Source organism: Martes martes (assembly GCF_963455335.1).
Source record: "Martes martes genome assembly, contig: scaffold_81, whole genome shotgun sequence".
Classification (NCBI taxonomy): Eukaryota; Metazoa; Chordata; class Mammalia; order Carnivora; family Mustelidae; genus Martes; species Martes martes.
This window is the reverse complement of record NW_027666271.1, coordinates 250,851-274,779: the sequence shown is the minus strand read 5'-3', so window position 1 is coordinate 274,779 and position 23,929 is coordinate 250,851. Positions and strand designations below refer to the sequence as shown.

The 23,929-nt window shown below is 41.1% G+C and overlaps 1 protein-coding gene across 1 annotated transcript in view; it reads right to left on the bottom strand.

Annotated features, from left to right (window-relative positions):
- The window catches only part of LOC308338100 (ankyrin repeat domain-containing protein 26-like), a 317,834-nt gene that overhangs the window by 64,903 nt on the left and 229,002 nt on the right, over positions 1 to 23,929 (bottom strand). The window contains exons 30-40 of the mRNA XM_080831659.1: positions 17,568 to 17,682; positions 17,237 to 17,410; positions 14,573 to 14,679; positions 12,970 to 13,107; positions 10,817 to 10,884; positions 6,798 to 6,826; positions 6,634 to 6,706; positions 4,719 to 4,747; positions 4,555 to 4,627; positions 1,747 to 1,775; positions 1,583 to 1,655 (exon numbers count right to left, since the gene is read on the bottom strand). Of these exons, the coding sequence (XP_080687785.1) occupies positions 1,583 to 1,655; positions 1,747 to 1,775; positions 4,555 to 4,627; positions 4,719 to 4,747; positions 6,634 to 6,706; positions 6,798 to 6,826; positions 10,817 to 10,884; positions 12,970 to 13,107; positions 14,573 to 14,679; positions 17,237 to 17,410; positions 17,568 to 17,682 (908 nt within the window). The remainder of the gene's footprint in view (positions 1 to 1,582; positions 1,656 to 1,746; positions 1,776 to 4,554; positions 4,628 to 4,718; positions 4,748 to 6,633; positions 6,707 to 6,797; positions 6,827 to 10,816; positions 10,885 to 12,969; positions 13,108 to 14,572; positions 14,680 to 17,236; positions 17,411 to 17,567; positions 17,683 to 23,929) is intronic.

The window sequence follows — 23,929 nt, the reverse complement described above, 5'->3', positions numbered from 1 at the left end:
CTCTGTCTCTCTCAATCTTGCTCCCTGAAACAAATAAAGAAAAAAAAATCCTAAAAAAAGACTTATTTGTGGATCTATAGTCTTGATTGTTCTGCTTTTACACCCTTTTTATTAGGGATTATCTCCACCACTTCTTTCCTTTTTAGTTAGCACTAGTATCTTACATCTATAACCTCCCTTTCTGCATCTCCTTTCTCCCGTCTAGCTGAAAACATGCTTACAAACAAAAAGGAAATAATGTTTTCCTTGATCCTGTGGTGTCTTGAAGTATCCAGTGGCCTTTCCAGGTGTCTCTACGTGGAAGTCTCCACCCTTGCAATGGAGCACATGACCAATGGACCATTGACATTTGCATCACCTGACAGGTCAGAATGCAGGATCCCAGACCTGCCGCTCACAATGTTCATTATTTTTGAAAGATTGTATTTATCTCTTTGACAGAGAGAGATCACAAGTAGGCAGAGAGGCAGGCAGAGAGAGAGGGGGAAGCAGGCTCCCTGCGGAGCAGAGAGCCGGATGCGGGGCTCGATCCCAGGATCCTGAGGTCATGACCCGAGCCCAAGGCAGAGGCTTAACCCACTGAGCCACCCATGCGCCCCTCACAATGTGCACTTCTTTTTTTTTAAAGATTTCTTTCCTTCTTTCTTTCTTTCTTTCTTGGACAGAGAGATCACAAGTAGGCAGAGAGGAAGGCAGAGAGAGAGAGAGGGGGAAGCAGGCTCCCCGCAGAGCAGAGAGCCTGATGTGGGGCTCGATCCCAGGACCCTGGGATCACGACCTGAGCCAAAGGCAGAGGCTTTAACCCACTGAGCCACCCAGGCGCCCCCACAATGTGCATTTTTAACAAGGTCTCCGAGGATTCAGTAACATTGGAGAAATTCTGGTCCATACTGAGTCTGCTGCCACATTCCTTCACCTTAACTTCACCTTTGAGAAGCAAGCTTCACGTTCGTCACTATCAATTCTTCAAAACTGGAAAAGTCTTAAAAGTCACAAACTTTCTAATAGACTTTTTAGCACGGCTAAGGTTTCCTCAATTTCCCCCAAACTGACCCTGCTCTCTTCTCCTTCCAATACTCTTACTTGGCACTCAATGATACGATTTATGCAGTACCAACATTTCACATGCCATCCAGCCACACATTCTTATAGCTGACTAGAACATAGCTTTGCATCATCAACCACGTCAGTCCTTAATGTCTTCCCAGCAGCGAGGAAAGCAGTAACAGGGGGGAAATTTTGGTATCCGACTCCGACAGGTTTTGGTACCGGAAGCGCCCCTGATACCCTTCCGGCATTTCAAACAGTCGGCTCTTCCTTTTAAAAGAATTGAGCGAAACCTTCCATGTTTCAGAAGCTCTTGTTCTTAGGCTTGTAAATATCTTCTGTTCAAACATAGATATCAGCAATAACATCTACCTTATTTATGTCAGAACCTTCACTGAAGCTTGCCCCCAAAGTTAAATAAATAACTAAATAACTAACTAACTAAATAAAAAGACTTCAGAATAAGAAGACTGTGAGCATTTCAAATATTTTAGTGGACTTCTTTACACCGTTCAATTTGTATTGTAAAATTTACCTGATTGGGATGCTTGAATTTCCTCCATGTCTCTGGGTTGATTCGAAATGAAACCTTTCCCCTCCACAGCAGGCTGGATGGGTATAGAAACAATATGATTAAGACATAATGAACATTTCATGCAATCTGTCGTTAAAGCCTCAAAATAGAAATGTAAGTTTTACCTTCCGGTGAGAATATTTTCCTGCAGAATCTAAAAAGCAAAAGGGTCATCTAGTTAGCTCCATGTACATAGAGAAGCCCACAAACACTCATGCACTTGGTACTAAGCTGAATCCTCATGCCTGGCTCAGATTACAAGTGGGTTTGGGGGTTGTTTCTGCAGACAGGAAGGTGGGTTGGCCAGAAGGGCAATTACTAATGAGAGGAACACATCGTTGACCCTGAGTGGACATACGTGAAAGCCCATGGTAGAATGCTACACCACATCCTTAAGGCAGCACAGCAGAATCATTTATACCATTGGACTCTAAGTATGTATGACCTGCTTCAATTTGTCCTGTCCTGTAGGAGTACACAGTGCTGATGATAGGCCAACTGAATGCATAACTGAGTTTTCATCAAACAAAACCGTAGGAACTGATCAGCTTGGATATACACTTGTGGGATCACAGTTACTAAAAGTACTCATTTTTGTCCGTATCCTTGTGGGCTACCGGTATGCCGACATTTCCTGCATCCACTAGTTTAGCCACCTTAAAGTTTCTTCATTCACTTATACAAGAAGGTGTCTAAAACACATCTAAGAAATAATGTACAATAGCTTTAAATATGGAAATATGACTATGTATATGGAACAAAATCTATTGAATGGCCACAGAAATCCTAGGTACTGAAAATCTTTGGTCACTGTCATACTTATTGATAAAAACAATTTTAGCATTCGGGGAACCAACCCTATAATTTCTTTGGATTCCAAACGTAGTTTGAATTGGTAGATCATGTCAGTCTTTCAAGGGTTTTTGGAAACAGCTCTCGTATCAAAAAATTACCTATCTTAAAAAAAAAGAAAGCCATAGCTTCCGTATCTCACTTGAGTAATGAAGACCGACGTAACCTGTATCTTTGATGTCCAAAAGACCTGAGGAGGATGGATATGTGGTTCTAGTGCAAATACCCTCGAGCCATCTAAAGTGAATTCTCTGGAGTTTCCTTCTCAACTCCAAGACTTCTCAGCTAACGTGCCTTTCCCTTTTCCCTTGTTCCCTTCGCTACGCCCCTTCAAAAAGTAATTTCTGGGAGCACCCGGACGGAACGGCGGATTGAGCATCTGGCTCTTGATTTCGACTCAGCTCATGAGGACAGAGTCTTCAGACGGAACCCTGCATGGAGACTCCAGGCGCAGAAGTGAGCCTGTTTGAGGAACCTCTCCCTCTGCCTTTGCCCCTCCCCCTGATCATTCTCTGTCTCTCTCAATCTTGCTCCCTGAAACAAATAAAGAAAAAAAAATCCTAAAAAAAGACCTATTTGTGGATCTATAGTCTTGATTGTTTTTGTTTACACCCTATTTATTAGGGATTATCTCCACCACTTCTTTCCTTTTTAGTTAGCACTAGTATCTTACATCTATAACCTCCCTTTCTGCATCTCCTTTCTCCCGTCTAGCTGAAAACATGCTTACAAACAAAAAGAAAACAATGTTTTCCTTGATCCTGTGGTGTCTTGAAGTATCCAGTGGCCTTTCCAGGTGTCTCTACGTGGAAGTCTCCACCCTTGCAATGGAGCACATGACCAACGGACCATTGACATTTGCATCACTTGACAGGTCAGAATGCAGGATCCCAGACCTGCCGCTCACAATGTTCATTATTTTTGAAAGATTGTATTTATCTCTTTGACAGAGAGAGATCACAAGTAGGCAGAGAGGCAGGCAGAGAGAGAGGGGGAAGCAGGCTCCCTGCGGAGCAGAGAGCCGGATGCGGGGCTCGATCCCAGGATCCTGAGGTCATGACCCGAGCCCAAGGCAGAGGCTTAACCCACTGAGCCACCCACGCGCCCCTCACAATGTGCACTTCTTTTTTTTAAAGATTTCTTTCTTTCTTTCTTTCTTTCACAGAGAGATCACAAGTAGGCAGAGAGGAAGGCAGAGAGAGAGAGGGGGGGAAGCAGGCTCCCCGCAGAGCAGAGAGCCTGATGTGGGGCTCGATCCCAGGACCCTGGGATCACGACCTGAGCCGAAGGCAGAGGCTTCAACCCACTGAGCCACCCAGGCGCCCCCACAATGTGCATTTTTAACAAGGTCTCCGACGATTCAGTAACATTGGAGAAATTCTGGTCCATACTGAGTCTGCTGCCACATTCCTTCACCTTAACTTCACCTTCTAGAAGCAAGCTTCACGTTCGTCACTATCAATTCTTCAAAACTGGAAAAGTCTTAAAAGTCACAAACTTTCTAATAGACTTTTTAGCACGGCTAAACTTCCTCAATTCCCCCCAAACTGACCCTGCTCTCTTCTCCTTCCAATACTCTTACTTGGCACTCAATGATACTATTTATGAAGTACCACCATTTCACATGCCATCCAGCCACACATTCTTATAGCTGACTAGAACATAGCTTTGCATCATCAACCACGTCAGTCCTTAATATCTTCCCAGCAGCGAGGAAAGCAGTAACAGGGGGGAAATTTTGGTATCCGACTCCGACAGGTTTTGGTACCGGAAGCGCCCCTGATACCCTTCCGGCATTTCAAACAGTCGGCTCTTCCTTTTTAAAGAATTGAGCTAAACCTTCCATGTTTCAGAAGCTCTTGTTCTTAGGCTTGTAAATATCTTCTGTTCAAACATAGATATCAGCAATAACATCTACCTTATTTATGTCAGAACCTTCACTGAAGCTTGCCCCCACAATTAAATAACTAACTAACTAAATAACTAACTAAATAAAAAGACTTCAGAATAAGAAGACTGTGAGCATTTCAAATATTTTAGTGGACTTCTTTACACCGTTCAATTTGTATTGTAAAATTTACCTGATTGGGATGCTTGAATTTCCTCCATGTCTCTGGGTTGATTCGAAATGAAACCTTTCCCCTCGACAGCAGGCTGAATGGGTATTGAAACAATATGATTAAGACATAATGAACATTTCATGCAATCTGTAGTTAAAGCCTCAAAATAGAAATGTAAGTTTTACCTTCCGGTGAGAATATTTTCCTGCAGAATCTAAAAAGCAAAAGGGTCATCTAGTTAGCTCCATGTACATAGAGAAGCCCACAAACACTCATGCACTTCGTACTAAGCTGAATCCTCATGCCTGGCTCAGATGACAAATGGGTTTGGGGGTTGTTTCTGCAGACAGGAAGGTGGGTTGGCCAGAAGGGCAATTTCTAATGAGAGGAACAAATCGTGACTCTGAGTGGACATACGTGAAAGCCCATGGTAGAATGCTACACCACATCCTTAAGGCAGCACAGCAGAATCATTTATACCATTGGACTCTAAGTATGTATGACCTGCTTCAATTTGTCCTGTCCTGTAGGAGTACACAGTGCTGATGATAGGCCAACTGAATGCATAACTGAGTTTTCATCAAACAAAACCGTAGGAACTGATCAGCTTGGATATACACTTGTGGGATCACAGTTACCAAAAGTACTCATTTTTGTCCGTATCCTTGTGGGCTACCGGTATGCCGACATTTCCTGCATCCACTAGTTTAGCCACCTTAAAGTTTCTTCATTCACTTATACAAGAAGGTGTATAAAACACATCTAGGAAATAATGTACAATAGCTTTAAATATGGAAATATGACTATGTATATGGAACAAAATCTATTGAATGGCCACAGAAATCCTAGGTACTGAAAATCTTTGGTCATGTCATACTTATTGATAAAAACAGTTTTAGCATACAGGGAACCAACCCTATAATTTCCATTTTTGTTTTTTTTTAGATTTTTTATTTATTTGACAGACAGAGATCACAAGTAGGCAGAGAGGCAGGCAGAGAGAGAGAGGAGGAAGCAGGCTCCCTGCGGAGCAGAGAGCCGGATGCGGGGCTCGATCCCAGGATCCTGAGGTCATGACCCGAGCCCAAGGCAGAGGCTTAACCCACTGAGCCACCCACGCGCCCCTCACAATGTGCACTTCTTTTTTTTTTAAAGATTTCTTTCTTTCTTTCTTTCTTTCTTTCACAGAGAGATCACAAGTAGGCAGAGAGGAACGCAGAGAGGGGGGGGGGGAAGCAGGCTCCCCGCAGAGCAGAGAGCCTGATGTGGGGCTCGATCCCAGGACCCTGGGATCACGACCTGAGCCGAAGGCAGAGGCTTTAACCCACTGAGCCACCCAGGCGCCCCCACAATGTGCATTTTTAACAAGGTCTCCGAGGATTCAGTAACATTGGAGAAATTCTGGTCCATACTGAGTCTGCTGCCACATTCCTTCACCTTAACTTCACCTTTGAGAAGCAAGCTTCACGTTCGTCACTATCAATTCTTCAAAACTGGAAAAGTCTTAAAAGTCACAAACTTTCTAATAGACTTTTTAGCACGGCTAAGGCTTCCTCAATTTCCCCCAAACTGACCCTGCTCTCTTCTCCTTCCAATACTCTTACTTGGCACTCAATGATACGATTTATGCAGTACCACCATTTCACATGCCATCCAGCCACACATTCTTATAGCTGACTAGAACATAGCTTTGCATCATCAACCACGTCAGTCCTTAATGTCTTCCCAGCAGCGAGGAAAGCAGTAACAGGGGGAAAATTTTGGTATCCGACTCCGACAGGTTTTGGTACCGGAAGCGCCCCTGATGCCCTTCCGGCATTTCAAACAGTCTGCTCTTCCTTTTAAAAGAATTGAGCGAAACCTTCCATGTTTCAGAAGCTCTTGTTCTTAGGCTTGTAAATATCTTCTGTTCAAATATTGTTCAGCAATAACATCTACCTTATTTATGTCAGAACCTTCACTGAAGTTTGTCCCCAAATTAAATAACTAACTAACTAAATAACTAACTAAATAAAAAGACTTCAGAATAAGAAGACTGTGAGCATTTCAAATATTTTAGTGGACTTCTTTACACCGTTCAATTTGTATTGTAAAATTTACCTGATTGGGATGCTTGAATTTCCTCCATGTCTCTGGGTTGATTAGAAATAAAACCTTTCCCCTCCACAGCAGGCTGGATGGGATTAGAAACAGTATGATTAAGACATAATGAACATTTCATGCAATCTGTCGTTAAAGCCTCAAAATAAAAATGTAAGTTTTACCTTCCGGTGAGAGTATTTTCCTGGAGAATCTAAAAAGCAAAAGGGTCATCTAGTTAGCTCCATGTACATAGAGAAGCCCACAAACACTCATGCACTTGGTACTAAGCTGAATCCTCATGCCTGGCTCAGATGACAAATGGGTTTGGGGGTTGTTTCTGCAGACAGGAAGGTGGGTTGGCCAGAAGGGCAATTTCTAATGAGAGGAACAAATCGTGACCCTGAGTGGACATACGTGAAAGCCCATGGTAGAATGCTACACCACATCCTTAAGGCAGCACAGCAGAATCATTTATACCATTGGACTCTAAGTATGTATGACCTGCTTCAATTTGTCCTGTCATGTAGGAGTACACAGTGCTGGGATTAAGCCCCGTGTCAGGCTCCCTGCTCAATGGGGAGTCTCCTTCTCCCTCTCCCTCTGCCCTTCGGCCCCACTTGTGCTCTCTCGCAAATAAATAAAATCTTTTAAAAAGTCTTAAATTAAAAAAATGAGAAAGACATAAGGCCTAGAAAAAGAACAACATTGTAAATTGATTAGTTGGGCTTCCTGACTTTTTCAGTATAGAGGAGTGAACATTTCATAATGGACTGATACTAGACTAAGGAAATAGAAGCGTCCTTTATCTTCCAGTCTCTTTACATGGTTTTTTCCCAATCTATCCTCCACATGAGGGGTGACCAAACTATGGCCACAGGCCAAGTCGGACCAGTCACATGTGACTGTGCTCCCATAAAACTTTATTTACAGGACCAGATGGTTGGTTCTTGCTATTCACCTACGTATTGCTACAGCTGCTTTCACACTATAATGGTAGTTGTAGTTGAGAAACCACAGGGCCTAAAATATTCACTATCTGGCCCTTTAGAGAAAAAGCTTGGTGATCCCTATTTTGTGCCACAACCAGAAGGCCCTAATTCAAATCTAATCTTGTTACCCTTCTGCTTCACATTCTCCAGTGAATCCCTGCATCAAGTACTGCTGGCTCCCTCCCCAATAACCATGCCAGAGTCTTCATTCTTGCTGGAGAACCACAACTTTATTTGGATATTTATTGTCCCAAAGACGAAGAAGGTGGCCTTACCCCAGCTTCAAAAGGAGAAATGATTATTCTAAGCTAATCACAGTACCAGCGGCTGGTTTAGGAACAAGCACGTGATATAACCTAGCTTATAAGATGTTACAGTAAATTTACTGCAAGCTTCTGAGTTTTCTTCCTATTTAAAGAAACATATAGGGATGCCTGGGTGGCTCGGTTGTTAAGCCTCAGCCTTCAGCTTGGGTCATGATTTGAGGGTCCTGGGATCCAGCCCCACGTCAGGCTCCCTGCTCAGCAAGAGGCCTGCTTTTCCCTCTGCCGCTTCCCCCTGCTTGTATTCCCTCTCTGTCTGTCTTCTGTGTCAAATAAATAAATAAAATCTTTAAAAAAAAAAAAAGGAACATATAAAGAAAAACAGTCCTTCCAGTCATTGAATATTGTCATGTGAGAATATGCCTCGAACTGTTGCTAATTAGCCAATCAGGAAAGGAAATATAAAATACCGCCAACCTCAAAGCTAAAAAGAGACAACTGGAATCCTGGTGACATCACTGAACCATCAAAACAATTCTGGTTCCTCCTGTTTTAGTCACTGTTTTGTTTGGTTTGCTTTCTTCAGATTTATTGATTTGAGAGAGAGTGCACGCATGCAAGAGAGAGTACACGAACGGGGGGAACGGCAGAGGAGGAGAATCGTCAAGCAGACTCCATGCTGAGCACGGAGCCCAGTGGGATGTGGGGCTTGATCTCATGACCCATGAGACTGTGACCTGAGCTAAAACTAAGAGTCAATGCATAACTGACTAAGCCACCCAGGTGGCCCCGTTTTAGTCACTATTATAAGTCACCTGTTATTCGCAGCTAAAAGCATTCGACCTGATAAATTTGCCAAGGTCTACAGCCTAAGAGCTACACCTTTCCATGGTACTGAAAAACTTTCATTAGCTTGCCTTAGCTAAGTATTCACTCATTCCAACCATTCCCATAGCACACTTTTTGTACCAGCAAAATTGAACTGCTCGTAAGTGCTCCCAAGTTCACTCGTACATCTGAGCATCTGCACTGCTGTTCCCTGTGCAAAACATGTCATCTTGATGGACGTTTCTCCTGCCAAACATGGTTCTTCTGCCTCTTTACCTGGCAAACTTAATACTCGGTCTGCATACTTACCTTAAATTCTACCCACTCTTCTAAAACTCTAACTTGTCACTATCGGCTTACATATTAAGTACCAATAAAAACATAACAATGATAATTATAAGCACTAGGGGACTCTGGCACATAGTAAGCACGGAATAAAGTAGAGTAAATAATAAAAATAGAGTAGTAAAAACAGAGTAAATAATAAGAATGACAATGATAATAACAAACTCCCGGAGGGAAGGGATTGTGTTTTTTGAATGTTTGTATTCTATATCAGAGTAACACTTAGTGGCTAAAAGACACTTGATAGTTATTTGCTAAGTGAACAAATGAAAATGAGTAAATTGCAAAACCAAACCAACCTACAGATTTTCTTTGATAAAAGTCTACTAAGTTAAAGGTTCCTTCATACATGTCAGATTGTACAATGCACTAGGTGCCACATCTAGGGAGCAGTGGTAGCATTTTTGTTATTGTGAACCATTTTTCTGCTTTTGTTATAATCTGTTGAGCCTCAGAGTTGCCCCATTTGAATTTTTATTATGATAATCTTTTTACTAATGGCAACAGAGTGTCGTGTTCTAACAAAATTACAGTATCATGACAATTATGCAACGAACAGAAGAAAACATTGTTCTAATAAAGTCAACATATCTCATTCTCTTTAACTAATGAGAAATGAAGTTGTTAATGATATCTTATTGATACAACAATATATAAAACCACCTATGATTCTCAAGGCATTTCTTTTCTGATTTCTGTACCACGGACAGTCACCTTTAAAGAAAAAAAAAACAGTCTCACTGGTATTGCTGCATACTAGCTAAGTTTTCCAGTTCTTATTGCTTGCCATTTGTTTATGGTACCAGGAAGGTATTATAGAGTTCCCAGTTTTGAGGATAGCTCCTTTTTTAATGAGACAAATCAGTATGTAATACTTACTAAATGTAATCCACTTGTAAAAACTAAAAGATCCATTTTCATAACAAGTTCAAGTTGTTTTAATATGCTTATAAAGGAAACATAAAACATACTAACTTAAAAATCTCTCTCTTATTTACACAAAGATATAAGGGATTTTAGGGGTCATGACTAAAATAATGAATTTCTTTTCAGACAATAATGTCTCATATGTTAAATTACCTACAATTAACTTCCTTTTTCGTTGTTGTTCACACTGAGGTACCTTTTTTTTTTTTAATTATGGTCAGTTAGCCAGCACATACTACATCGTAAGTTTCTGATGTAGTGTTCAATGATTAATTAGCTGCATATAACACCCAGTGCTCATCACGACACGTGCCCTCCTTAATACTCATCACCCAGTTCCCCCATTCCCCCACTCCATCCTTCCATAACCCTCAGTTTGTTTCCTGGAGTCTGGTCTCTCTCATGGATTTGTTCCTATTGTTCATGACAGTATTTAAAGTCTTAAGTAATTCTGAATACTAGACTATTAAGAAAGAAATTAAGAAAGAAAAAAAAAAATAGAGGCCCCTGGGTGGCTCAGTTGGGTAAGCATCTGCTTTCAGCTCAGGTCAAGATCCCTGGACCCTGGGACTGAGTCCAACATTGGGCTCCCTGCTCAGTGGGAAACCTGCTTCTCCCTGTCCCTCTGCCTGTGCTCTCTCTCTCTCTCTCTGTCAAATAAATAAATAAAATCGAGAGAGAGAGAGAGAGAGAGAAAGAGAAAGAAAGGAAGAAAGCAAGAAAGTGAGCTTATGCAATTTACACATTGGGTTTTTTTTTTTCCTCCCACTGCTCTTTCATAATCAAAACTTCCTTACTCTGCCTTCATCTATGTGACCACCAAAAGTACTTCACTCTGAAAAGTCTTACCTGGATTGTTATTTTGCGAAAAATTTTTAAATCTTTCTTCTCTATGTTGGGCAATTATTTGGCGATTGCTACATATAAAAAGGGGTGATAAACAATGTTACTATTTTAATACTGATATGGAAAACATTTACCAAATATATCAATTCATAAGAGTATTTCGAATAATATCAGAGCTAATATCAAACCTTAAATTACCCCATATACTTTAAAGGAAGGTGAATCAGTCATAAAGTAGTAACTTAGCAATTAGTAGTATTAGCTTGCCATAACGGAACGTGTCTTGAACTCAGTGGTCCTAACTCTGTAACCACAGCTATTTGCTCTTGGACGAGCCACTTCTCTCTGGCTCCAAGTCTTCCTCTATAAAACAGGCATCTTACTGCCTTATTTCACAAGGTTGTTAAGAGGATTTCATGAAATATTAGACCCAAAACATGGCCTCTCGGGAAAGGGGACACCCACCACTCTGGGAAGGGCTGTATGAGACCTTTCATCAGCCCGTAAGAAAAGGCGCTCCTCAGGATTTAAAGCAGGCTTGAGATATAGGCCTAGAAACAAAGGAGAAAGGAAAGTCCAGGCTCTTCCTGTAGCATTACTTGAACCTCTCTAACAGCTTAGAAGGGTCCCAACTGCCATCTGCTAGCAGGATAGAAAAGCAAAATCCTCAAGCGGTACTTCATTATGAAGGTCTGCGCTAACATATGGGCTTCATGTAAGGCTTTTGAGTGCGAAGGGAAGGGTGTGTGTGGCTAAAGCCAGGGGGCCCAGCGGCCAGAACAGGGTGCTGGTGCCGTGGAATAGCAGCTGAGCATACAAGCATATGTCGCAAACTAAAAAATGTTGTAACTTTGAAGTCTCATCGTGGGTCACCACGAAGACTGAGGAATGCGGATCAGCAAGGGCATCCTGGGAGCAAAGGTCAATCATAACCATAACCAAACTGCAGAAAAATAACATTGCCTTCTAGAGGACAGGTCTGCACAAAAAGTTATTTGCAGGGGTGCCTGGGTGGCTCAGTCATTTAAGCATCTGCCTTCAGCTCAGTCACGATCTTGGGGTCCTAGAATTGAGCCCCATGTCTGGCTCCCTGCTCTAACCCCTTCCCCTGCTCATGCTCTCACTCTCTCTCTCAAAAAATAAAATCTTTAGTTTTCTTTCTTTTTTAAAAGATATTTATTTATTTATTTGAGTGAGAGAATGAGAGAGGGAGGGAGAAAACATGAGAGCGGGGAGGGTCAGAGGGAGAAGCAGACTCCCTGCTGAGCAGGGAGCCAGTTGGGGGACTCGATCCTGGGACTCCAGGATCATGACCTGAGCCAAAGACAGTCGCTTAACAGAGTCACCAAGGTACTACACACAGCAATGTTGCAGCAACAGAATCAAAGGAAACAAGGGAATGACAAGAATGTCCTTTTTTCCCTCCAAATGACTTGCGAAAGAGGATGGTCTCTTTGGTCTTAGGGAACTTCTTAGGTTCCTGGAAAATTCAAGGGGGAAAGTATAAGAGATAACCCTCAAGGGAAAGTATAGGGTTTTCTACTAAACTGAAAATCTCAAGACCCAAGTAACTAGTTAGGAAAAAAAAAAAAAAAAAAAAGATGTTGGATGTTGGGGCACCTAGGTGGCTCACTTGGCATTTGGTTAAGCATCTGCATTCAGCTCAGGTCACAGTCTTGGGGGACTGGGGTTGAGCCCCACATCAGGCTCCCTGCTCCCCAGGGAATCTGCTTCTTCCTCTGTCCCTACCCTCTCCCTCTCTGAAATAAATAAATAAAATCTACAAAGAAAGGAAGAGAGGAAGAGAGGAAGAGAGGGAGGGAGGGATGGAGGCAGGAAGGAAAAAAAAAACCACACAAATGTAACGTTCTTTGTACGCCATGCATAAGAGTTATCCTTGGAATGAAACAGATACAGTTAAGATCCCTAAAGACAAAGGTCTCAATAGTCCTGAGATAAAGAATCCTGCACCCGTTGTTATTGCTAACTAGTCTAGCCTTTGTCTTGGTTTCTGGCAAATGATGGGGGCTAACTCACTGCCATCCCAACATTGCCCAAATCAAACTACGAACTCTCAACCACTACATAAGAACTAAGAGTTAAACTATTTTAAACTTCAGTTTAGTGATAACTAACATTTTAATGTACACACTTACACATAAAATCCACAAAAATCAGCATAGTCTTCTGCCGTCCATCCACATTCATCTTGAGAAGAGGTATTAACACCTTGCTGAAGAAGAAGCCTGACTACATCTGGAGATTTAAGAGTTGCAGCAAGCATGAGGGCTGTTCTAAAATAACAGAGACATAACTTCACCCTTAGGAACTCAGAGTTATCTAAACAGCAAATTTCATATACTTTACCAGATTAATATCTTGTCTGTCGGTCCAGAATTGACCATTAACACGTTCAAGTGTTTATCTTTGTAAATTACCTCCATGGCTAAAATTAAAGGACAAAAAAGAAGCCTCTTGTCCCCCCTGGGTATGAGAGTAGAAGTTGCTAATTTAAAGTCACTTGATGAACAAGAAACTATGCTAAATTCTTTTAAAAAAGAATTCCCCATTTCTTCCTTAAGCTGATTCAGTGTACCTCCATGCCTTCTAGAGGACAGGTCTGTATAAAAAGTAATTTGCAGGAGTGCCTGGGTGGCTCAGTCATTTAAGCGTCTGCCTTCAGCTCAGTCATGAACTTAGGGTCCTGGAATTGAGCCCCACATATGGCTCCCTGCTCTAACCCCTTCCCCTGCTCATGCTCTCTCTCTCTCAAAAAATAATAAAATCTTTAAAAATAAAAAAATAAAAAAAAACAAAAAAGCTATTTGCAGGCTTAAAATAACAGTATTCACACTAACAGTAACAAAAGAGTCATAGTTGCAGTTAATGATACTAAGATAAGCATGTGTTAGGCACTAAATTAAATACTATATATGTAAGATATTATTTACACACAACAACGCTTGAAGGATATATTATCCTCCTTTTCATATGAGAGAATGTATCTGGTGATGATAGGTAATGTTTCCAAAGTCACATACCCAGCAAGTAGGAAAGGAATTAAACCTAGTCTTGTGTCTATCTAAAGTCCATCTCTTTTCTCTTTATCACCAACCTATGATTTGTCCTCACTAAAAGAAAAATCTATTCAATTAAAGTTATCTTTCATCCTTCTACCCTTACCAACGAAAACAAAACAAAACAAAACAAAAAATATACTGAACACGAAAAAGGATGATAAGCCCACACTATCTGGTAATACTAATTAATAATCACTTAGGGATCATCTAACATCAGTATTCTTTAAAAAAAAAAGGCAATTTAAAGCAAGGAGTCATTCAAAAGATAAAACAACTCCTATTTATGTTTAATATGCATCTTTTAAAGAAAATATATATGAAGTAGAAGTTTCCAAAAAATACTATAAAAGGGTAAGAAGTTCAGTATTGTGTCATAAAATAAAAGGAGTCCACACTTTATAATAAAACTAATATGAAACCCATTTAGCTAACATAAAATCACATGGCAGAAAAAAAAAGATTGCAAATCACATCAGTTAATGATATGAAGGAATATAAATTCTGCCGTATACTGTTCTTCATATTGCCCCATCAGAATAACTGCTTTCTGCCTAACTGATGACATGTCGACATTTTTCACTATATAATTATAAATTAATCCTCTTCTTATTAAGTTAGTTTGACTTAACTGTTACCATCCTAGAACAATATAAGTTTTAAAAAAAGACAACTACTGTACCTTTTCGACTTATCAACCACATGTACATCTGCTTTTTTTCCAATTAACAATTCCACCATTTGGTGTTTGTTTTCATTTACAGCAAGTAAAAAAGGTGTGAGTTCCAACTGTAAAAGTGTAAAAACAATTTATCATTTACAATTTATAATTTACAAAGTTACATATTTCCATACTGAATTTTAAAACCTATAAAGGATCCTCTAAACTTAAACACATATATAAGTACTCTAACCCCCCCATCCTCCCCATCCCCCCATCCTCCCCACCCCCCGACCCTCCCTCACCCCCCTGCTTTCACCAGCTGCTCCTTCTCTTTACAACAGCCCTCCTCAGGGGGTCTGGGTGGCTCAGTCTGAGCTTCTGCCTTCAGCTCGGGTCATGAGCCCAGTGCCCTGGGATGCAGCCCCATGTCAGGCTCCCTGCTCCGTGGGGAGTCAGCTTCTCCTTCTCCCTCTGCCCCACACCTCTGCTCATGCTCTCTCTCCCACTCTCACTCTCTCAACTTAATAAATATTTTTGAAAAAAATAAAACAAATTAAGTTAAATAGCCCTCCTCCACCTCTTCAACAGATTAACTGTAGTCATTCTCCAAATCTTACTTCAAACATTGGCTGGTTCCAAGAATCTCGGCTTCTATCACAGCATTTAGCATTGTATACTCCAATTATTTTATTGCACCCCATCGAAACCAAGAGCGTTCTGAGGGAAGGGACTATTTTTTATCTCTATATCTCCAAACTCTAAGACATAGCTGTAAAAGTTTAAAGTATTTTTACTGAGTTAACAGCCTAAATGATTATCTCTGGAGTAGTGTTTCTCAAATTATATCCCAAAGAACACACACTTTGCTGGAAGGTGAGGATTGTGCCTCAATAGAAAGAGTCAATGATCCTCTATGTTTGAGAAATATTATAGAACTGCACTATATCTCTCGCACAAAAGAAATCGGTTTAAATTTGCTTATCCCCATTTGACAATACTTTTCACGGCAAACATTAACATTTGAGAAATTAGAGTTTCAGGGATACAGTGTCGAGAGCTTTCCAATAAAGGTGAAGGTTTTCTCCAGGTTATACCAACATGCTTGATTCTCTTCTATCAATGGTATCAGGATCCCAGATGTCAACATAAAGCACTCTTGCTCCAAATGGGTCACTGAGGAGATGCACTCTGAATTAAAAGAGCAGCTCTGGGGCATCTGGGTGGATCGGCCAGTTAAGCGTCTGCCTTCGGCTCAGGCCATGCTCTCGGGGTCCTGGGATCCAGCCCTGCATCAGGCTCCCTTACTTTTCCCTCTCCCTCTGCCCTTCCTCCCTACTCATGTGTGTTGTCTCTCACGCTCTCTCTCAAATACATAAAATCTTTTTTTTTTTTTTAAACTTCATTAAAGTGAAATCTTAAAACTTCGAATAACTGACTTGACAGTTTACAGCACTGTTAGCCAAAGCCGGCCTCTTTCAAAACTTGAAGAAAACCAACACTTGGGTCAACTAAATCTTAGTAACTATAAGCAATTGTAGATAATTGCTGCATTTAAGAATGAAAATGTATCAAAGATTAGTGTTAATATCAACTGAATCATAGAGACATAGATCACTTCTCTATCTCTATAACAAGATCATGGTCTTAGAGCAGAATAAAGCATATTCCATGTAAAATTACTCAGAAGTACTCCTTGGGTTAGAAGCCGAGGCATAAAAATTCTTGCTATGTGAAGAACATGCTTCTCTTCTTACAAGTCTGTATATGTGCTTTCTTCCTGCTTTCTTTCTTTACAGTTCCTACAAAAATGTATTTCCAAAAAGTACGCTCAAGAAAAAAAAATTAAAAAATAAAAATAAAGGGAAATCTTAGACAATTAAGTTATTTCAAAATATTTTCATTCAGGGAATGCTCGAGCTTCTACATATGAAAAATTGACCCTATCTATGTCAACCAACAGTGCTTCCTTAAGGGCAGTGGTAGGAGGTGACGCACGTCAAAGAAATAACAAGTGGAATAGTGAGCGCGGTCCTCCACTACTCCCCATGCACAGCTATACCCCCCCGAGGACCTACACAATGCTGAGCAGGAACTACTCTGTGAAATGGGAGACCCCATTGCGGTACATGGCAGGCAGAGTGGCTATGAGCGCAAGTAGACGCCCCTGTAGGATGTCATGACCCGATCCCCCTGCTCTCATCTTCAGAACCTTGGGGCCTGGAGTGGCCAGGGCCTGCAACCTGCTGCTTTCTCCTCCCACTTGCACTCACTCAAGTTACCCCACTGGGTCATGGTCTCCTACCCATTCCCAGCAGCACCCATTTCCTAAGCCCCTGCACAGCACTCAGCCTCCATCATCACCTCACTCCCCTCCAGGCCTTCAATCCTTTGTGGGCTCTGAGCCCACCATCCACTCCCAAGCACTAATGGGAAGATTCTCCTTCTGGGGTGGAAGAGTGGCTGGGAAACAGAACTCTGCCCTTTCTGTGCGCATCGTCGATCTCTAGTTCTCCCTGCCCTGGCTTTGGAGTTGTTTCCGTGGTGATAGGACTTGATGTATCGAATTCAGTATTTATTATTTATTACATATATAAATAAATACGTAAATAAATGTTTTGTCGCTAAAAAAATTTACATGTATGTTTTAAAATTTCAAATACTTTATCAATAAAGTTGACGTACCTTGTTTCTTGCTTCAATATTTGCATGGTATAAAATCAGCTTCTCTACTATTGACGTGTTGTCACCAGCAACAGCATAGTGGAGGGCAGTATTGCCAAAGTTATCCGTAAGGTGTGGATTAGCACCGTGTTCTAAGAGAATAGTTACACATGTCTCTTCCTGGTATTGTATAGCCTGTCAGTAGTATCCCAAGAAACAGAGTGTAAGTTCTGGGAATTTAAAGCAAGCATGCCACAGTTTTCACCAATTAGTTACATTTAAATGCAATAAAGTTTCATTCTACGTAATTCAATCAAATCCATCTCAGGCAGACACAGCTGCTACCACACACCTTCATTAGAGGAGTCCTACATTCTTTATCACAGAGATTAAGCTGGCATTTCCTCTGTACAAGAAGAGTCACCATGTCGGCATGGCCAATGGTACAGGCCAGATGGAGAGGAGTCCTAGGAAAGTGAAAGAACGTTTTAGGAAATTATAGTGCACTACTTCAAAACATGCAGTTAATTCATGTAATTGTAAACGTTAAATAGCATCTTATTCCTTTGACTCAAAAACAAAGATTTAGTTTTCTTTTGACGAAAGTACAATATGTATTAGTGATTAGTCACCATGCTAGTAAAAGAGCGGGCTATCTGACTAGGTAGAGCGTGACCTCAGGATTCAGCTCAACCTGGGTTTAAATCCTACTTAACTCTGTCACTTAATAGTTATTACTCAGCCTTATCCTCAATTTCCTCCTCAACAAAATGGACATGAAAATAGTTATCTCGTGTCCCCTGCCCTGCTCAGTTTGAAGGTCATGTAACTCTTGATCTCAAGGGTCATGCATTCAAGCCCCGTGTTGGCTATAGAGATTACTAAAAACTAATAAAAATAAAATAAAGAATAGTTATCTCACAAGACCTCGTCACCATGCTTAAATGAGGATCTATGCAAAGTTTGTTACATATTATTATTATAACTATTACTATTGCTACTACTGTACAAAGACAACTCTCCTATTAGGTAAAGTGATACAATTATGCCTACTTCTCAGATATGTTTTAAATATTCACAGGAATACTATATATCAATGATTCTAGGAGGCTCATTTTGTCACCTTTTAGTATCTCTGACATTGGGATGCAATTTATAATTCAAAATGTCTTACAACTATAATTGGCAGAATTTTTTAAGATTTCTTCTTGGTATATAAAATGGTGGGGCATCACACAATCAATGTGCCTTACATTAACTGAAATAATGGTATATACATACAACAGTTCTACTGCAGTTCTAGTCACATGGTTGGCATTTAAATACATTTTAGTTCTTGAAAGCATTATGGGAAAAGAGGGCTAAAATAATGAAGAATTCTTTTTAAGTAATTCTTCACTCTGATTTTCAAGAAATTTAAGCCAAAGGAAGCTCAGGATTCAAATAGACAGGACCAGTTTTATTTTTATAGATTATGTATTTTATATATTTTTATATATTAAATAATATTTTATATATCTTATACATAAATATATCATATATTTATATATGATAGATTTTATATACATTATATTAAATAAAAATGAAATTATTTTCTTCATTTTATTAGATATTTAGATTTATAGATCATATGAAAATCAAGAATTACCAATAATCAATATTAGTATTCAATACTATTATAAAAAATAAATAACAGATATTTCTCCACCACTTATGAATGATTCACCTTTTCCTACTAATATGAAATGTCACCATATTTGGGTGTTTGGCATTTTCTACTCTGCCCCATTCATTCATCTGTCCTTTCAGCTATTAGTAACCGTGTAAATTGTGGAAATTTAAGATACATTTTGATATCTGGAAGGGTAAATTTGTCTGCTTATAAAAATTTAAGTTTTTATTTTAATTCCAGTTAACATGCAGTGTTATATTACTTTCAGGTGTACACTATAGTGATTCCAAAAATTTTCTTAATGTCATCACAATGATAAAAGAGAGCAGGTGTAACCCAAAATTCTTTAAACCATGATGATTTTATTTGCTTTATGGAATGTCGATAAATACAAGAAGAGTACACATTTTCAGAAATATATCTTCCTAATCACAAACAGAACCATCTTCCCAATTCAAAATTTCTTTCGACAGCCAGTCAGTAAATAACATACATACAAAGTGGACACAGATATAAATTATATATTGGATTTTATCGAAAGAATTTGTAGCCCAGAAGTTGACCTATTATGGGAATAGATCTTTTTTTATAACATTATCGTATAAAAAGATGTCCATTAAAAATAACAGACTAACTTTTATAGAGGTAGATTAGCCGGGCTATACACAGGTGACCAGTGAGATTGCAATAGGTCTGCAACACACAGAGAAAACTGCTAGGTTACACATGAGTGGCCAACTGAATTTCAATTTACCCTAGTAGATATATGCACACCCCACTGATTGGATGTCTTCACCTGGCCTGACCCGCCCTTGTAACTGGGCTTTGCAAGTAAGTTCCTCTGGGAGGGGCAGGGTCAATCTAAGTTCACAAAATGACTCCCTCTGGCTAAGCAGGCCCTTACAGCTCTATTACCGTTTTTTCTTGTCTCTTTTATTCACGTCTTTCCCAAGCAGTAGCAACCGCTGCATTTTCAATATGTTGTTCATGACGGCAACTCTGTGGATCTTTTTGAGATCTTTCATTCGGATGTTATACACCCGCTGGGACTCGTTGAATTCTCCCTTCTTAACAAGCGGGGCCCTCAAGTCATTCATCACTTCCCTGCGAAAGGTCACGGATGACGCCCCTTCCCAGTCCCGAAACCAAAAAACTTCTTCATTGCAAAGCCTAGAGGCTTCACCAGCACTTCACCTTCCACTGGGCTTTTCACCGCTTCTACACACCAGCACCAGTGCTAGAGATAAGCCAAACCGACCTCACAATGGTTTGGAATCTTGGAGCACCTAACAACCGTAACCATGACGCCAAGCACAAATGCGCTTGCGCACCTCTGAAACCCGCGTGGCTGCGCCTGCGCATAAAGGGCCAGCGACTAAAGGTGCCCAAAGTGCATGTGCGAGGCCCAAGCCTCTCAAATCTCAGTGCGGCGGCGCGCCGCTCTGACGGGGCAGAGTGGCGGGGGCCCCCACTCGGCTCACCGCCCCGAGGCTATAAATCTGGATAATATTATTTTAAAGACTCTGAAGACCTACAACAAACTAAGAAGGGTTTATTCATGAAGATTACTGAAGTTTGGTTAGAGCTGTGTGAGTCTGTGCTGTGCTCTCACTTCCCATGCCAGAAACTTGTCACTTAGAGAAGGGACTTGCCTGACCTGAGGCAGAGTAAGTCAAAGAGGTGGCCTCCATGCTAAGCACACAGAGTTCTCTAGCCTGAGGTTGCAATGCTGTTTAGGGGAAACAAGAGTAGCAAGGTATTTAACTGTAAGCTCTGAGAGGTCAGAGAGCCATCTGGATGGGATAAGCACTCCACATAAACTCCAGGTTTACCCGAGGCAGGCAGTAGAAACTGAAGCTGGTTCGAGCCACCCACATACCCATGGTTGCTAAGCCACGCGCATACACGCAAAGAAGCAGAAAGCTTGTTAGAAAGCAAAAACCAGGCAGCCTTGAAAATGACCCAAATGTTGCATGGACTTAGAAGCCCACACAGATCATGGTGGCTATCTCTTAACAACTAAATGTCAACTAGGCAATCATGTTATAAATAGGTGTCTCTGTCTGTTTCATAAGTAAGTATTGACAGCTTAGCAAAAATTGACCCCCAGTGGGGGGATACCTTAAAGAACTGAAGAACGATTTCCTGACCATTTAAGGGTACAACTGAACACCATTATTCTCCTACCCTCCAAAGATTTATTCCTGTTTAGTTTTTAACTTTAATCTCACATAACGTGAAATTACCACTGAAAGGGAATAATTCAATGCATTTAGTGCATTCACAAGTCACCATCTCATTCCAAGACATGTCTATCACCCAGAGAAGAAAATCCCCTGTGTATCAGTTTTTCAACCTGTGGAACTCACTGATTTCGTATTTTTCTAAGTTTTTAACAAGATACAAAGAAAGTGAATACAAATTGATGCTTTCTTTTTTTTCTGTCCATTTTTCACCCTTTTCCAATTTTAACAATAAAAGTGACAATACAAATTTTAGTTACCATTTGAATTTGTCATCTCTGCTCTCTTTGTACCATCCTAGAATAACTATAGTTGCTGGCCATGTCATACCCACACTAAGGAGCAATGGGACACAGCTCAACTGCGTCTGGCTGACAGACACTGGGCTAAAACTGCCCATAATCACAGGATTACCATTTTGCCTCATTCCAGCTCTGATATCACTTTTGTACATCACATTTTTCAAGCTGTTTTAATAATTTTCTCACTGTAGACAGAGATACATCTTGTTACATGATACAGATTTAGAACTAAGAGTAATATTTTATTTATTTACATTACTCAATTCTGGCCCACAGAAGTGAAGTGGCCATCTACCGTAATTTGGTTAACATGTAACCTCTTAAATTCATGTGCCCAAAATCCAGACACTGTATTTAATTCAAACTACATATTTTTAAACACACTAAAGCATTATCAACACTCATATTGGCCTAATCCATGTGATTTACACTAAGGCACAAGCGATCAAAACCATCCATACTGACAATTTTATAGGTAAGTCATTCTATTTCTTTTCAAATTAAGTTCTTCTTTTAACCAAGGTATTGCTAATGACACAATAAATAACTTTTATTCACTGAACGATGAATCTTTACTGGACAATTTCAGTGTGAAAGTACTGGAGCAATGATAAAGATAATTTCAGACATATTCTGAGACCTCAAAGAATTTGGCATAAATTCACAAAAGGCTTAACCAAGAAGACAAATAACAACTCAAGAAAATCTGCTAAGTTTTACAAAATGTTAAATGACTGACGAATGTGGATGATATAACTGCACTGGGGTAAAGGAAACCCTCAGACTTTCCAGAGACTACTAAACACTGGCTGTGACCTGACACTAAATCTAGGAGACCCAAAACACCACTGTGGCCCACCAGTCAGAGGAAGGGCTTATGGAGGTCAGCCGGTCAATGGAATATTAGCTCAGGTCTCACAGATGTCCCAGTGGGTCTGCAAACCCGGTCTATGGTCACATGCCCAGTGCCGGAATTCACAAGGAATAGAATTCCTGACAGAATTCCTACTGACAGAATTCCCACTCTGGTGCCCTGACCTGTGTAGTAAGGGCTCCTACAGTGGGAAACACCAAGTGGAAGCCTCCAGAATTGCCTCTAACTAGGAAAATAGTAAACCAAAAGTCATGCCACATCCCCGAAAGAAATGCAGAGATTAGTGCCACCATCAAGGGTTAGAAAGACACAAAAGTGGTGACTCCCACATCCCCAGAACAGACCTTAGGACAATGACAGTTGATTACCATAAGCCTCACTCGATGGTGACCCCCCACTGTTGCTGTTGTTCCAGCTGCTGTTCCAGATGTGGTTTCAATGCTTGAGTAAATTAACACACTGGTACCTGGTGTGTGACTCCTGGCCTCTGTCTCCATCTCTGTCCCTAAGACCCACCGCAAGTTTACTCGCAGCTGCAAGGCCAGCAAAGCGCCCTCACTGTTTTCCCTCAGGGCCCTCCCACCCTTCAGACCTGTGTCACGATTTAATGTGCAGGAATTCTGATGGCCCTTCCCTTCCCCAAAATGTCACAGGGGCCTATTCTAATGATGACATTGTGCTGACCGGATCTAGTGAGTGAGAAGTAGCAAGTATCCAGGCTTATGGGTAAGACATTTTCATGTCAGAGGTGGAGAATCAATCCAAGAATAATTCAGGGGCCTTCTACGTCAGTCAAAGTTCTAGGGGTCTAGTGGTGTGGAGCACATGGAGAGCTCTCAGGAGAAGGATGAGCTGTTGAATCGGGCTCCTCCTACAACCAAGAGAGGAACAACTGTCCACGGGCTTCTTGGGATTTTGGAGGTAACATATTCCTCACCGACCCCTCTGGATGTGTTACTCCAGCTCATTTACCGAGTGACGCCCAGAGCTGCCAGTGTACGGTGGGGTCCAGAACAAAAGAAGGTTCTGCGACAAGTATAGGCTGCTGTGCAAGCTGCTCCCCTCCTCAGGCCACCGGGTCCACAAATCCACTGGTGCCTTAAGTGTCCATGGCAGACAGGGATGCTGGTTGGAGCCTTTGGCAGGCACTAGAGACAGATCACGGCACAGGCCCTTAGGACTTTAGAGCAAAGCCCTACAGCACTACAGCCCCTGCCCCTCTGGGACATACAGGAAGATAACAGATAACCAGTCTCTTTTAAGAAACAGATCTTGGCCTGTTACTGGGCCTTCAAAGAGACTGAACACTTCATCATGAGCCACCAAGTTACCACGTGACTGGAGCTGCCCATCGTGAACAGGGTATTTGTCATCTGACCCACCGAGTCATAACACCGGATGTGCAGCAGCACTCCACCATCCAACAGAAGTGGTACGGACGTGATCAAGCCCAAGCAGGCCCTGAAGGTACGAGTAAGTCACATGAACAAGTGGCCCAAATGCCCATGGTCCCCACTCCTACTCTACTACTTCTCTCCCCCAACTTGCACCTGGGGCCTCATAGGGAGTTCCTTACAGTCAGCTGACAGAGGGAAGACTCCAGCCTGGTTTACAGATGGTTCT